The sequence below is a fragment of the Monodelphis domestica genome, chromosome 3 (genome assembly GCF_027887165.1).
Source record: "Monodelphis domestica isolate mMonDom1 chromosome 3, mMonDom1.pri, whole genome shotgun sequence".
Lineage (NCBI taxonomy): Eukaryota > Metazoa > Chordata > Mammalia > Didelphimorphia > Didelphidae > Monodelphis > Monodelphis domestica.
In genome coordinates this window covers 432,640,266-432,655,248 of record NC_077229.1, presented here as the reverse complement: position 1 = coordinate 432,655,248, position 14,983 = coordinate 432,640,266, and the positions used below count along the sequence as shown (strand labels likewise).

The 14,983-nt window shown below is 34.8% G+C and overlaps 1 protein-coding gene across 5 annotated transcripts in view; it reads right to left on the bottom strand.

Annotated features, from left to right (window-relative positions):
- WDR7 (WD repeat domain 7) overlaps positions 1 to 14,983 on the bottom strand; it is a 579,662-nt gene that overhangs the window by 530,785 nt on the left and 33,894 nt on the right. For all 5 annotated transcript variants that reach the window (XM_007487542.3, XM_001366509.4, XM_001366558.4 and 2 more), the window contains exon 3: positions 1,204 to 1,310. In XM_007487542.3, coding sequence (XP_007487604.1) covers positions 1,204 to 1,310 — 107 coding nt within the window. The remainder of the gene's footprint in view (positions 1 to 1,203; positions 1,311 to 14,983) is intronic.

Sequence of the window (14,983 nt, the reverse complement as noted above, 5' to 3'; positions counted from 1 at the left end):
TCCAAGGGCAGCTCAAACTAGATTAAAATGTAGTTTCTATCTGGTTTTAATATGTTGGTGTAGCAATTTAAAAAAATAAATATATAAACATGTATAGTTTTCTAAATCAATCTGAAGCCTACAGGCATTCTTATGTAGTTTTAGTGGCTCTCTTGATTTCAGTTTGATACCACAGCTCTAGATAATTTTAGGCCTCTAAATTGCAAAAACAATACCAATTTGTACTGGTATAAATTATTCACCAAAAACTTCCTACTAATGAAAATAAGTTATAGTCCTTGATCCTATGCCATAAAAATGGTGTGTGTAGGGCTTAATTTTGTACAAAAACCACAATTTTAAAAGCACCGTGTTCTAATAGATTAATTAACACCCTTCAGTTGAAAAATAAATCTCATTTTTTTGCTTCCTAAATCAATAAGGAGACACTGTGTTCAATAAAAAATAATTCTCTTTAAATCCAAAGCTGCCAGTTATTCACAAATAATTTTTGAGGGTTTAAGCCAATAAAATTTTCTGAACTACGAAAAGTATTTAAGAAACTATGAGCTACTGGTGGGACCTCTAGCCAGCCTCTAGCCCAGGGTAGGCAAACCTTTTCCCAGTTCCAGTGCCCAGATGGCAAATTCAAGATGTCTGTGAGCCCCTATTACCAGAGAGCTCTGAGGGAGAAAGTGCTTGCTTCAGGCAGCTGAATGGAGGGGTGGGGCATGCAGCAAATGTCCTTAGGCACTGGGAGAGAGAATGGAACAGCTTCCACTGTGCTGGCTGTGCAGAAGTGCCATGGCTTCACCAACTAGGCTCTAGCTTCTTTCCTGGGGAATAATTTCCTACACCAGATTGGCATAACAAGGGAATGAGGCATGAATGGATTTAATTAATGCACTTATACTAGCAAAGGATAATTAGGGCTGAATAATTTGAAGCTTGTCCACTAACTCAAGAAGTATTATGAAAATTAATCCCTTCACATACTTTAGTTTCAAAGTGCCTAGAGATCTCAGAGGAAAAACAAGAATAGAAAAATAATCAGACATCCCAATCATTAACAAAAGTCCCTTCCTTGTAACTTTGAGACTGAAATTCATATTTTCCTTTACATTTGGCCTGCTTATATAACACCAAGAAAAAGAATGAGCCTTACTAATAAACTGGTATTCTGTTCAGTCATATTTATAAGAAATTGAATAAAAGAATACTTACCCACTTTCAGATGCACTCACTACATACTGCCTGTCACTAGAAGCACAAGCTTTGGACAAACAAGTAATTGAAGCTGTATGGCCAAATAAGAGAGCTCGAGGTTTAATCTAGAATAAAAGTAAATGAATTAAAACACATATATTTGCATATGTAGAAACATAAAGGAGGCAATTCCTATTTTTTATTTAAATTTTTAAGCTACCTATGCAGTTGGTTAGAATTATGGTTAATAATGAAAGCTGCTTAGGAGAGAGAAAAAGAATTAGCTAAAGCCTCCTTATAACATAATCTATGTGACTAAGTATTGGGATTTCAGAGCTAGAGATGCTAACCAGGGACTTCTCAAGTTAGCTTCATGGAGGCAACTAGGGGGCTCAGTAAATTGAGAGCCAGGCAGAGACAGGAGGTTCTGGGTTTCCTAGCTATTTGACCTTGGGCAAGTCACTGGACCCTCACTACCCTGCCCTTACCACATCTGCCTTGGAACTAATATCTAGTATTGATTCCAAGATAGAAAGTAAGGATTACAGAGAGCGGAGTCCAGATGGCAGCAGAGGCAGCTGTTCAGACCTCTGAAACCCTTCCTTACCAACTGCAAACTAAATTTTGAAATTTATTGAAAATCAAACCTAACAACAAGGCAATGCCAAGGAACCCTCCTGCTAGACTCAACTTAAAAGGTACGCCCCCAAAAGCTAGAATTCAAGAACACTCCAGTTTAAGAGGAAGAAAGAAGGAAGGTCCTGGGACTCCTCCCCCACCCAGAGCTCTAAGTCTCCAGCTAGTTAAAAGAGATAGGGAAGGTAATTACATCCTGATAAAAGGCAGTATGGACAATGAGGAAATATCAGTACTCAACATGTATGCACCAAATGGCATAGCATCCAAATTTCTAAAGGAGAAACTAGTGGAGCTCAAGGATGAAATAGATAGAAAAACTATACTAGTGGGAGACCTGAACCTTCCTCTATCAGAACTAGATAAATCAAACCAAAAAATAAATAAGAAAGAGGTAAGAGAAGTGAATGAAATATTAGAAACAATGAGTTATTAGATATGTAGAGAAAAATAAATAGGGACAAAAAGGAATGCACCTCAGCAACACATGGTACATTCACAAAGATTCACCATTTACTACATTTTTTACTAAAAACATTGCAAACAAGTGCAAAAGAGCAGAAATAATAAATGCAACCTTCTCAGATCACAATTCAATGAAAATATTAATTAGTAAGGGTAAATGGAGAGGCAAATCAAAAATTAAATGGAAATTAAACAAAGCAGTACTTGGGGGAAATTCCTACCCTTCAGTTCCTATGTTAACAAATTAGAGAGGGAAGAGGTCAATGAATTGGACATGCAAATTAAAAAACTAGAAAGTGAACAAATTAAAAATCTTCAGATGAATACTAAATTATAGATCCAAAAAATCAAAGGAGAAATTAATAAAATAGAAAGTCAAAGGACTATTGTTTTAATAAATAAGACTAGAAGCTGGTACTTTGAAAAAACAAATAAAATAGACAAAGTACTGGTCAATCTAATTAAAAAAAGAAGTAAACCAAATTGATAGTATCCAAGATGAAAAGGGAGACCTCACCACTAATGAAGAGGAAATTAAGGCAATCATTAAAAATTATTATGCCCAATTATATGGTAATAAAAATGGCAGTCAGGTGATATGGACAAATATCTACAAAAATATAAATTGCCTAGACTAACAGAGGAAGAAATAGACTACCTAAACAACCCCATATCAGAAAAAGAAATTGAACAAGCCATCAAAGAACTCCCTAAGAAAAAATCCCCAAGGTCTAGCTCGATTCACAAATAAATTCTATCAAACATTAAAAGAACAATTTATCCCAATATTATACAAACTATTTGACAGAATAAGCAAAGAAGGAGTTCTACCAAATTCCTTTTACAACACAAATATGGTACTGATTCCAAAGCCAGGCAGGTCAAAAACAGAGAAAGAAAACTATAGACCAATCTCCTTAATGAACGTAGATGTAAAAAATCTTAAAAACAATACTAGCAAAAAGACTCCAGCAAGTCATCACTAGGGTTATTCACTATGACCAGGTAGGATTCATACCAGGAAAGCAAGAATGGTTCAATATTAGGAAAACCATCCACATAATTGACCACATTAACAAGCAAACCAACAAAAATCACATGATTATTTCAATAGATGCAGAAAAAGCCTTTGACAAAATTCAATACTCATTCCTATTGAAAATACTAGAAAGCATAGGAATAGAAGGGCCTTTCCTAAAAATAATAAACAGTATATATCTAAAACCATCAGAAAACATAATACAGTGGAGATAAACTAGAAGCCTTCCCAATAAGATCAGAAGTGAAACAAGGATGCCTATAATCACCTCTATTATTTAACATTGTACTAGAAACACTACCTGTAGCAATTAGAGAAGAAAAAGAAATTGAAGGTATTAAAATAGGCAATGAGGAGAACAAGCTATCACTCTTTGTAGATGATATGATGGTCTACTTAAAGAACCCCAGAGAATCAATCAAAAAGCCCACATAAGTCATCAGCATTTCTATATATTTCCAACCCAGTTCAGCAGCAAGAATTAGAAAGAGAAATTCCATTTAAATCACCCTAGACATTATAAAATATTTGGGATTCTATCTGTCAAGACAAACACAGGAACTATATGAACACAACTACAAAACACTCTCCACACAATTAAAACTAGATCTAAACAACTGGAAAAACATCAAATGCTCATGGGTAGGACAAGCTAACATAATAAAAATGACCATCCTACCCAAATTAATTTACTTATTTAGAGCCATACCCATTGAACTACCAAAAAACTTTTTTACTGAATTAGAAAGAACTTCATTTGGAAGAACAAAAGACCAAGGATATCCAGGGAAATCATGAAAAAAAAATATGAAGGAAGGAGGTCTCGCAGTCCCAGATCTCAACCTACACTATAAAGCAGCGGTCATCAAAACAATATGGTACTGGCTAAGAGACAGAAAGGAAGATCAGTGGAACAGACTTGGGTTAAGTGACCTCAGCAAGACAGTCTATGACAAGCCCAAAGATCCCAGCTTTTGGTACCAAAACCCACTATTTGATAAAAACTGTTGGGAAAATTGGAAGATAGTATGGGAGAGATTAGGTTTGGATCAATATCTCACACCTTACACCAAGATAAACTCAGAATGGGTGAATGACTTGAATATAAAGAAGGAAATTATAAGAAAATTAGGTGAACCCAGAAAAGTATACATTTCAGATCTTTGGGAAAGGAAAGACTTTAAAACCAAGCAAGAGCTAGAAAAAAAAAATCACAAAATGTAAAATCAATAATTCTGATTACATGAAATTAAAAAGGTTTTGTACAAACAAAACTAATGCAACCAAAATTAGAAGAGAAATAAAAAATTGGGAAACAATCTTCATAACAAAAACCTCTGACAAAGGTTTAATTGCTCAAATTTATAAAGAACTAAACCAATTGTACAAAAAATCAAGCCATTCTCCAATTGATAAATGGGCAAGGGACATGAACAGGCAGTTCTCAGCCAAAGAAATCAAAACTATTAATAAGCAAATGAAAAAGTGCTCTAAATCTCTAATAATCAGAGAGATGCAAATCAAAACAATTCTGAGGTATCCCCTCACACCTAGCAGATTGGCTCACAAGACAGCAAAGGAAAGTAATGAATGCTGGAGGGGGTGTGGCAAAGTTGGGACATTAATGCATTGCTGGTGGAGTTGTGAATTGATCCAACCATTCTAGAGGGCAATTTGGAACTATGCCCAAAGGGCGATAAAAGACTGTCTGCCCTTTGATCTAGCCATAGCACTCCTGGGTTTGTACCCCAAAGAGATAATAAGGGAAAAGACATGTACAAAAATATTCATAGCTGCACTCTTTGTGGTGGCAAAAAATTGGAAAACGAGGAGATGCCTTTCAATTGGGGAAATGGCTGAACAAATTGTGGTATATGTTGGTGATGGAATACTATTGTGCTCAAAGGAATAATAAAGTGGAGGAATTCGATGGGAACTGGAATGACCTCCAGGAATTGATACAGAGTGAAAGAAACAGAATCAGAAGAACATGGTATACACAGAGACTGATACACTGTGGTACAATAGAATGTAATGGACTTAGTGGTAATGCAGTGATCCTGAACAACCCCGAAGGGATCTACAAGAAAAAACATTATCCACATTCAGAGGAAAACTGTGGGAGTAGAAACACAGAAGAAAAACAACTGCTTGAAAACATGAGTCAAGGGGATATGGCTGGGGATGTAGACTCTAAATGAACATCTTAGTGCCAACACCATCAACATGGAAATAGGTTCTGATCAAGGACACATGTAATACTGAATGAAATTGTTCGTCGACTGCAGAAAAGATGGGGTGAGGGGAGGGAGGGAAATAATGTGATTCTTGTAATGTTCTAAATTGACTAAATAAATTAATTCAAAAAAAAGGAGGTAAGGATTAAAAAAAAGTTAGCTTCATGGTCTTAAATCAAGTATTCTCAGCTTCATACACTTTCAGGGAGAAAAAAAGAATGGAAAAGTAGGAATTTTAAAATATAGCAAATTCAAAAAAGTAAAAAGAAAAACATTAAAGCAATACCATATTCATTAACTTTGTGAAAACATAATCATCCACAAATCTAAATTAAACTGAGGCTTTATCCAACCCGAGCCAGTTCAAAATGACCAATGCTTATCCCACAAAAGTATGACTTTAAGAGTCATAATAACAAGCTCCCTATTTAAAAAAGGGCAAAGTTTTATAATAGGTATAATATTACTCTATTATCTATAATCAAACTCAAAAAAGCCCTAAACTGTATTAAACTACATTTCTGATGCACAAGGTCTTCCAATTTCAATGTGACAAAAATGACAAAAGTATTGGCTAACACTTTAAAGGATGAGCCTTATAAGTGAAAACATAAGAGATCTTGTTAGATTGCTAGCAGAGCTAACACAAAGTAAAGCTCACAAATCACATTTTATTAAATTTGATTAAAGCACATACATCAGTATAAATAAGAGTAAATCGATGTCACAGATGTAGCAACAAGGAAACAGGAATTTTTACCAAATTCTGCTACCTAAGATAGCACAACATCCAATAAAATGAGCATAAAATAGAGTGGGAAAATTACTACACAAGGAATCCAGACACTTGGGACCCTGTTCCAGTTCTTCTAATAACTAGTTCTATCCAAATGGGAAAGACCCTACAACATTCTGGGACTGAAGTCTCAAGAAACAAGCATTTATCAAGCACCTACTATGTGCCAGTCACTGTGCTAAGTAAGCACTGAGGACCCAAAGACAAGCAAGAGATAGTCTCTGCTCTCAAGTAGCTCCATCTCAACAATATACTACTAACAGGCAGCAAAGTAGCACAGTAGAAAGAGTGACAGGACTATAATCAGGAAGAAATCTTCCTGAGTTAAGACCTGACCTCAGGCACTTTCTAGATGTGTGACCCTGGGCAAGTCACTTAATCCTGTTAGCCTCAGTTTCCTCATTTGTAAAATGAGTTAGAGAAGGAAATGCCAAACCATTCCACTATGTTTGCCAATAAAACCTCAAAAGTGGTCCCAAAGATCATTCATGATTGAACAATAGTAATGCTAATAATAATAGCAATAAAAGTGAGGAAAGGAAAAAGTTACATGATCTCCAATGAATTCCAAAAACTGAGAATCTAACAGAAGGCTCTCAAATAAATTATAGCTCTATGACAATATGAAACTATCAGTAAGATGCGAGATTATCATCATAATAATGATAGTAGTCTCTTTTTGGTCTATAAAATTGCTTTATTTATCCAAAACGTCAAATGTAAAGGATAGCTGTTGCCAACCCATTTGCCAAATTTTCCCATTCATTTTTAATTTTACAGGGAACATATGGTGCATAAAAATCCAGTCTTAGAGCCAAGAAGACCTGAATAGAAATCCTGTTTCTGGCACATTGGTCATGTCACCCTGGGGCTAATCACTTATGCACTCTGAGACTAAGTTTGTAATCTGCATTGGCAGGTGTTTTCTTTTTCTCATTTGTCACCTTGCTATACTACTTTCAGAATGCTTTGACTTCCATACCATACCCCAGGAATCTCAACATTAGGAAAACTTTATCATCCAAAACAATTGAATCAGCCTTGGAACTCACATCTCAACATCTTTTGCCTCTCTGACTGAAAGGCAGTTATAAATTCAAAACCTCCTTTTAAAATAGGGAACTTGGCATAGATATTTCCCCATCTCCCAACTGGATACACCACCTGCAGACTTCTCTGCTTTTACCACTGTGTCCCCTAGCAAGTCGTTTCCTTTCCCCTTTTCACAACTTCATTGGTATATTATCTTACCCTATTAGATTATAAATTCCTGGAGGTCAGGGCCTATTTTTCTTTTATTTTAATTTCTATCCTTCACACTTAGCACACTGCAGGCATACAGTCAGTATTTAATAAAAGTTTTATTGACTGTTTGATTCCCTAAGTTCCCTATACCAAAAAAATGACAAGCCCAGTCTTATCTTATTTTTAATTTTACAGTAAACATCTCACTCGTTTTCTAAGAATGTTATGTCAACTTAAGTTTCTACTTAAATTTGTAGAATCTAGGGCCTTATGATTTCATTGTTACAAAGAATGTCTAAAGAGTGAAGAACACCTGCTACTGTCAAATATTACCAACTTGGCAACTTAAAAGTCTTAGAAAGTTGCTAAAAGGTAGAGAGGTTATGTGATTTACCTCTAAGTCATACTGTCATTATGTAACAGAGGTAGACTTGAATGCAAGTCATCTGGGCTCTAAAGCTTGCTTTCTATCTATTATATCAAGCTGTCTCTCACTTTGTACTAGGAGGGGATCAGGAACCAAAGTTTGACAGGTAACTGAGAGGGGGGGAACAGATAAAGAGGAACACCACTTCCCTCTCAGGCAGAGCTGTCCCAGAGAATATGGAATTGGATCTCTGACCAGAGCTGAAGGGTAAGAGAAAATCCCTTTCAATCTCTGTTACTATTCTCTTCTTTAGTTGATTGTTATCTATGATCCCTTTAGTACATTGAAGATGTCTGGTTCCTCAGTAAGTTAAAAGATCTATTTATTAGGGGATAGGTTTGTTTTAGTAGGTTAGGAAAGAAGGGAACAGGAAGTCCCTAATCCATCTAAGGTTTCTCAGGGGTTGAAGCTCAGATCTAGGAACTAAGTCCCAGAAGACCTTAAGATCTTTGTGTATTCAAGATGATGTATTTTTTTGAGACAGAGATATAGCTTTTGAAGGTAATCTTCTGATGGATAGGCTATTGCCTTCCCCAAAAGGAAAAAAAAAATCTCTATCCAATAACTATAAAGAGAGATGGTTAGTCTGGATCTCTTCAGTTCAACAAAGGATTTTTAGCCAGATAAGCTCAGTGAGATTTGCTCCTTTCCTCCTCAGTTCAGAAGGAAAGAGGAGTGTAACCCCAACTGTTCACTTTCTTTTCTTAGCTGAAGATTCTATTCCCATCCCTAGTTGGCAGCCAAAGTTCTATCTCCTTCTTTCATGAGAAAACACTGCAAAATCCAGTCCTTGTATTTCCTTCATTATCTCTCTCCCTTCCACACTTCTACTGAAAAATAAAGGTTATATGTTTTTCCTGACATTTCATAGTAAATTTTGAAGGAAAAAAGAACATAGAACGATGGAAAAGGTAAACATAAAAACAACTGTAAAGAAAGGTAGGTGAAAGATCATTTGACCTAACTCATTTTATAGTTGAAAAAACTGAAATCTAGTCTGAGAAAATGCCTTGTTTAATATCACATAGCTGGTTCACAATAATCAGGAGTTAGTTGAAATCAGATAATTCCCAGCTGTGTGACCTTAGGAAAATCACTTGACCCTCATTGCCTAGCCTTTACTGCTCTTCTGCCTTGGAACCAATAAACTTTATTGATTCTAAGATGGAAAGTAACAGTTAAAAAAAAAGATTTAAAGGATATAACAACTCATATTTACATACTGTTTTAAGGTTTACAAAGTTATTTCAAGATTTTCCTATCAGATAGATAATATTAGTAGTATTATCTTCAGATGAAGAAACAAAGGCAAAGAAAGGAAGTCACAACATTAGTAAAAAGAGGCTGTAAAGAAGCCAAAATGTTCAATATCCCCAAAAAGGAAAAAAGTTCAAAATGTGGCCAATATGTTCCCTAAGGAATGTTAATGGAATCCTAGGCTTCACATCACAACATACGAAATAAACCACTTCCCTACATAAATGTAGATGTTCTCTCTTCTATCAACTCTGGCCACAAAATCCTTTATGAGGTAGACAATGAGAAAATTTATTCTTAATTCTACATTGTTTAATTTCTAAAGGGGCCCAATATTTTTCAAGCCTCTTTCCTCATTCCTTTGTCCTAACAGTTCTAAGAATTCTCTCTGCCTTAGAATGACTGCTAAAAATGGGGATATTTAAGATTGAGAATTGAAGTTTCATTTTGTCTGGTAAACAGAACCTAGTTTAGACCAAATAAGTCTGGGGGACAACCTGGTAGAATCCCTGAGTCCCCATTGGGGTGAATAAAGAATCACTCCTAACCAGACAACCTGATTTTTTCAGCTAGATAATAGAATCTCATGATCAAGTATGTAATTTTCCCATCTTCGTGAGAGGGATTTAGGAGGGACTAGAGAATTTTGGCCCACCTCCCCATTAGGTAACCCCATTTAGAGATGCCTTGAAGAAGGCTTAATAATGAGCTTGCAAATTGGTGTTTAATAATCGAGATGCTGAATGAATTTGCCTTTGATCACTGAGAGAGATCACTGACCATTTCTTAATCACAAAATGGGGTTAAAAACGGGGTGTGAGATTTACCTTCATTGTTAGGAGAAACCAGTGACATAATGTAGGTTAAGCACACTGAAAATCTTAAAACACAATATGATTGTCAGTTTTAAATTATTATACTTATTTAAATTAAACCTCATAAGGATCTTATCTTTCTACTACTGTTTTTAAATTGTTTTACTGCTGTAATATAAACTCTTAAATAAAGATTACCAATTCTCATGCAGAATGTTAACTCACCACAAAATCAATAATGCTATAATCACAAACAACATGAGGCTTTGTTAAAAAAACAACAAAAAAACAGTATAGGATTGAGAGCCAGGCATAGAGACAGAAAGATCCTGGGTTCAAATCTGTTCTCGGACACTTCCTAGCTGTGTGACCCTGGACAAGTCACTTAACCCCCATTGCCTAGCCCTTATCACTCTTCTGCCTTGGAACCAAGACAAGTATTGATTCTAAGATGGAAGGTATGGGCTACTAAAAATAAATAAAATGAATGAATAAATAAATAAGTGTAGTATTCGAATTAAAGAAGTTAAAAATTCCAATGTACAGTAGTCTAGACAGACAGTGGAAAAAACCTGTTTAAATTCAGTCCATTTTAAGGAGTAACTAGCAAATAAGATTACATTCAGAGATGGGTGAATAGAAAGTAAAGATTATAGAAACAACTCCTAAGGAATAGATGAAAGAACTAGGTACATTTAACCTTGGAAAGAGGAAATTTTATTAAAAGATAATTATATTCAAATATCAGAAAAGTTCAATTTAATAATAATAACTGAGATTTTTATTTTGAGGTTTGCCCTCTTCTCTTTACCCTCCATATTATCTCACTTGGTAATCTTATCATCTTTATGCAGATGATTTGAAAATCTATCTATAGCTCTAATCCTACAATGACCATTAGATATCTCAAGCTGGATATCTCATAGACATCTCAAATTCAACATATCCTAAACAAAACTCATCTCCTCCTTCCCCTAAACACTCAGCTCTACCCAGTACTCATTCATATTAACATCAAGGATACTACCAACCTCAGTATCCTCAAACCTCACTAGCTGTCAATTCAGGGTTATTTGCAGCTTGAGATCTCTCTTGTAAGTCTCCTCTCCATCATCCTCTCAGCCGCCAAAGTGATTTTTCCTAACAGGTAGGTTCCATCCCTGTATTAAAACTCCACTGGTTCCCTTATTACCTCCAAAATCAAATAGAAAATCCTCTATTTGGTAAAGACTTCCTCAACTAGACTGCTTCCTGACTTTCCATTTTTAACTTGGCTCACCTTCAGGCACTAATTACTGTTTCTCACAACTCCCATCTCTGTGTCTTTCACTAACTATTTTCCATGCCTGGAAAGCTGTTCCTCCTTACCTCCCACTAGTTTTCTTCTAGAATCAGTTTGACAGGATTTTCTCAGGCCCTATACCTTCCCTTCAACATTGCTTTCCATCAATTCTCTGCACATACATTATATGTAAATAGTTATTTGTAAACTGTCTCCATTAGAATGCACACTTTTCCAAGCAAGAATGATACTTTTGCCTTTATTTTTATGTCCAACATTTACCAGAGTCTGGCACATAATTAGTGAATAATGTTTATTGGCTAACTTTACATAATTAGTATCATTTAAATGTCATAACAATTTTTTTAAATAGGTAAGGATATGGTTGAGGAAATTGAGGCTTAGAAAAAATAAGTGACTTGCCTAAAATCACACAGCAAGTAAAAGTCTAAGGCAGAAGTAAAACTCCAAATCTAGAGTCTACTCTAAGTCTACCCATTATGCCTTGTTTAGTCCTAGGAACAACATATACCAATTAGAGTGAGGCAAATTTCAAGTCAATATAAAAAAGAACTGTCTAATTAGAGATAACAATGTGATAGGCTGTGTCAGAAATTTTAAGATAAGGAAATAAGCATTTATTAACCATCTACTATATGTCAAGCATTGTGCTAAGCACTTTACAAATATTGTCTCATTTAGTCATCCTAACAATCCTATGAGATAGGTGATATTATTATCTGCATTTTACAGCTAAGGAAACTGAGACAGAAGAGAGGTTAAGTGCCTTGCATAGGATCAAAAAGTTACTAACTATCTGCAGCTGGATTTGAACTCAGGTCTTTCTGCCTCCATGGCAAGTGCTCTAACTATTATGCAACCTCACTGCATAAACTTCCTTATCAATGGAAGTAGTAACCTCACACTGAATGATACAAATAAGACTTGTATATTCGATAATGTTAGGATTAATTCTTAATTTCCCTTTCAACTTCCAAATCACATGATTTCCAATCACAAGAATGTAGAGACTTTTACAGTAATCAACTGTCAATAACCGGAAACCACAAATAAGAAATTTAGCAAACCTCTGTTACCAAGGAAACAAAAAGTCAGTTGATTCTTGAATGAGAAAAGCTGAAATTGAAAATCCCTAAAAATTCACTGGATCAGTATCAACATAAACAACTGACAAGTAAAAGTTTAAACCCCTTCCATAAAGCAAGTAGAAATCAGTTCCTCTTTCTCCTTGTTCAGGGGTTAGAGTTAGAGGGAAATTAAAAGGCTTAGAGGAAAAACAAGTAAAAATAAAGTCCAGGGTCATTAAATGTCATACATGAAATATACATAAAAACTATCACAAACTGATCTCTTCAATCATTTACACAGTCACTTCCACCGGCATTATCTTTGAATATCAAAAACCACAATTTAGAAATTACATATATCTGCCCACTAGCTGACCAAGAATGAAAAGAAAATGGGGAAAAATAAAAGAATGGCAATACAGGAGGATGATTAACACTGTACACACACCATTACTATCCCAAAAGTGTTAATAGTACCACCTTTGTTGTAGACAAAACTGTGAGTACTACATCCATAATGTGATTTAAGTCATTTTCATTCCTGTCTTGAGCACAGGCCAAGTTTTTTGTTCCTCCCTATAGAATACAATGTAATATATAGGAGTTTAAATGTCCTAAGTCTATCTTTCAATTCTTTTAAAGCAGTCATAGATGAGATAACACAATCACAATTTTAAGAATTTTATTCATAATCTCTGGTGGGGGAGAGCATCTTATTGGTCTTTCATGTAAAAACTTATTTTCACCTATCATCTAATTTTCATATACTAAATACAACAAAAAAGCATGCTTAATCTTCCCTAAACTCTATTTGTGTTCACTGTTTCTCAAAGAACTGGTTTTCCATACCTTTTAGACATTTCAGTGTTCCCTGGACTCTCTTTTTTTTTTTTCAAAACTAAATATAATCACAAAGCCTTACTAAAGAGCAGTAAAGCAAAAAGGTTAGACCCAAGTCATAAAAGTCATATGCTTTTCTCTCCATTTTAGTAAATCATTAATCCCCCTCTTCCATAATGCTGCACTGCTGATTCACAGCCAGCTCTTGATCCTCATAAGATCTCCAAATTATGCTTCCTTTCCCTGACACAATCTTCCACATTTGATATTAACATTGTGTTTCTTAACGTCTTAAAAGCAGCACCCTTTTGATCTGTGGAATCATTTGCTTCCAATCTGTCAAGATCTCTTAAAATTTTATTGATATCTTCCTAAATAATAGGTAACTTCAACTTGGTTTTCCCATTATCATCAGAAATTTTGATAAGCATAACCTTGATTCTAGATTAAAACCTCATACATGGCACAATTGAATATATCATCATCACTTATTATCACCCTACACTGTCAATGAAATCTTGATAACTAAAACCTTAGGTATAACCTTAAAGAGTTTTCTACCAACTTAATAATGGCATGAAGTGTGATGATGAAAAATTATACATAATATATGAATTTATACAGATTATATATTTTATATGCATGTGTTGGGGGAGGGTAGGAGGAGTTGCAATTCTTGCTTATGTAGCAAAATTTATCTATCCAAATGAGACTTTTTTTCCCCTTTAAATCATTTCCTTGGGACACAACATTTTAATACTAATGATACTACCATTGCTGGAACTGCTTTCAGAGCTTGCATCATATTATTCTGAATATTTCCATGGCAGCAAATCTTCAGCCTCTGAAGGTCGAATTGAATTTTCAAAATAGCCAAGAATCACTTAGAGCCAAGTCTGATGAACAAGTGAGTGATCAAGATGAATAATAAGATTTTTGTTCAAATGCTTTTTCACAGAATGCATCCTGTGAGCCAGAGCATTCTCATTGTGCAAAGTCACTCTTCATCATACAGTTTCTCTCAAATGCTTCCTCCTAGTTCCAAGTGATAGCTTGACCTTGTGAAACAAATTCTACATTAACTATGCCTTGCTGGTATGAAAAAGAAATCAACACCTCATTTACTTGTGATTTTGGTATGTGGATTTTCTATTTCACAGATACTACAAATTTTCCACATCACAATTTGGCTTTAAAACCATACAGAAAATACCATATTGCCTCACTAGTGACCATTTGTCAATTTAAATTTAAATCAAGTCATCTTCTTGAGTTTTCTATTTGAATAAACCAAATCTTTAAAACTATAGGTCTTAGAGCTAGAAGAAACCTTAGAAATCAAGTTCAATATCCCCATTTTACAAATGAAGAAACGAGGCCAAAAAAGGAATCCTTCTCACCCCAACATCATATGAAACAAGTAAAAATGACAAAACTAGAGTGTAAACCCATATGCTCTGATTCTAAATCTAGCCCTCTTTTCACTAAAACACAGAGATTAATTAACTACCAACATTTTTATTAGTCCTACTAATGATCCATAAATCATAGTGAATATCTTTTCTAATTTCTTCAAAATTTTTTTCTAATTTGTAAAAAATTCTTACTCAGGTCTTTATTTGTATACAGTATTATTTTGAAATTGGTATGACTTCACATGAAACTGAATTT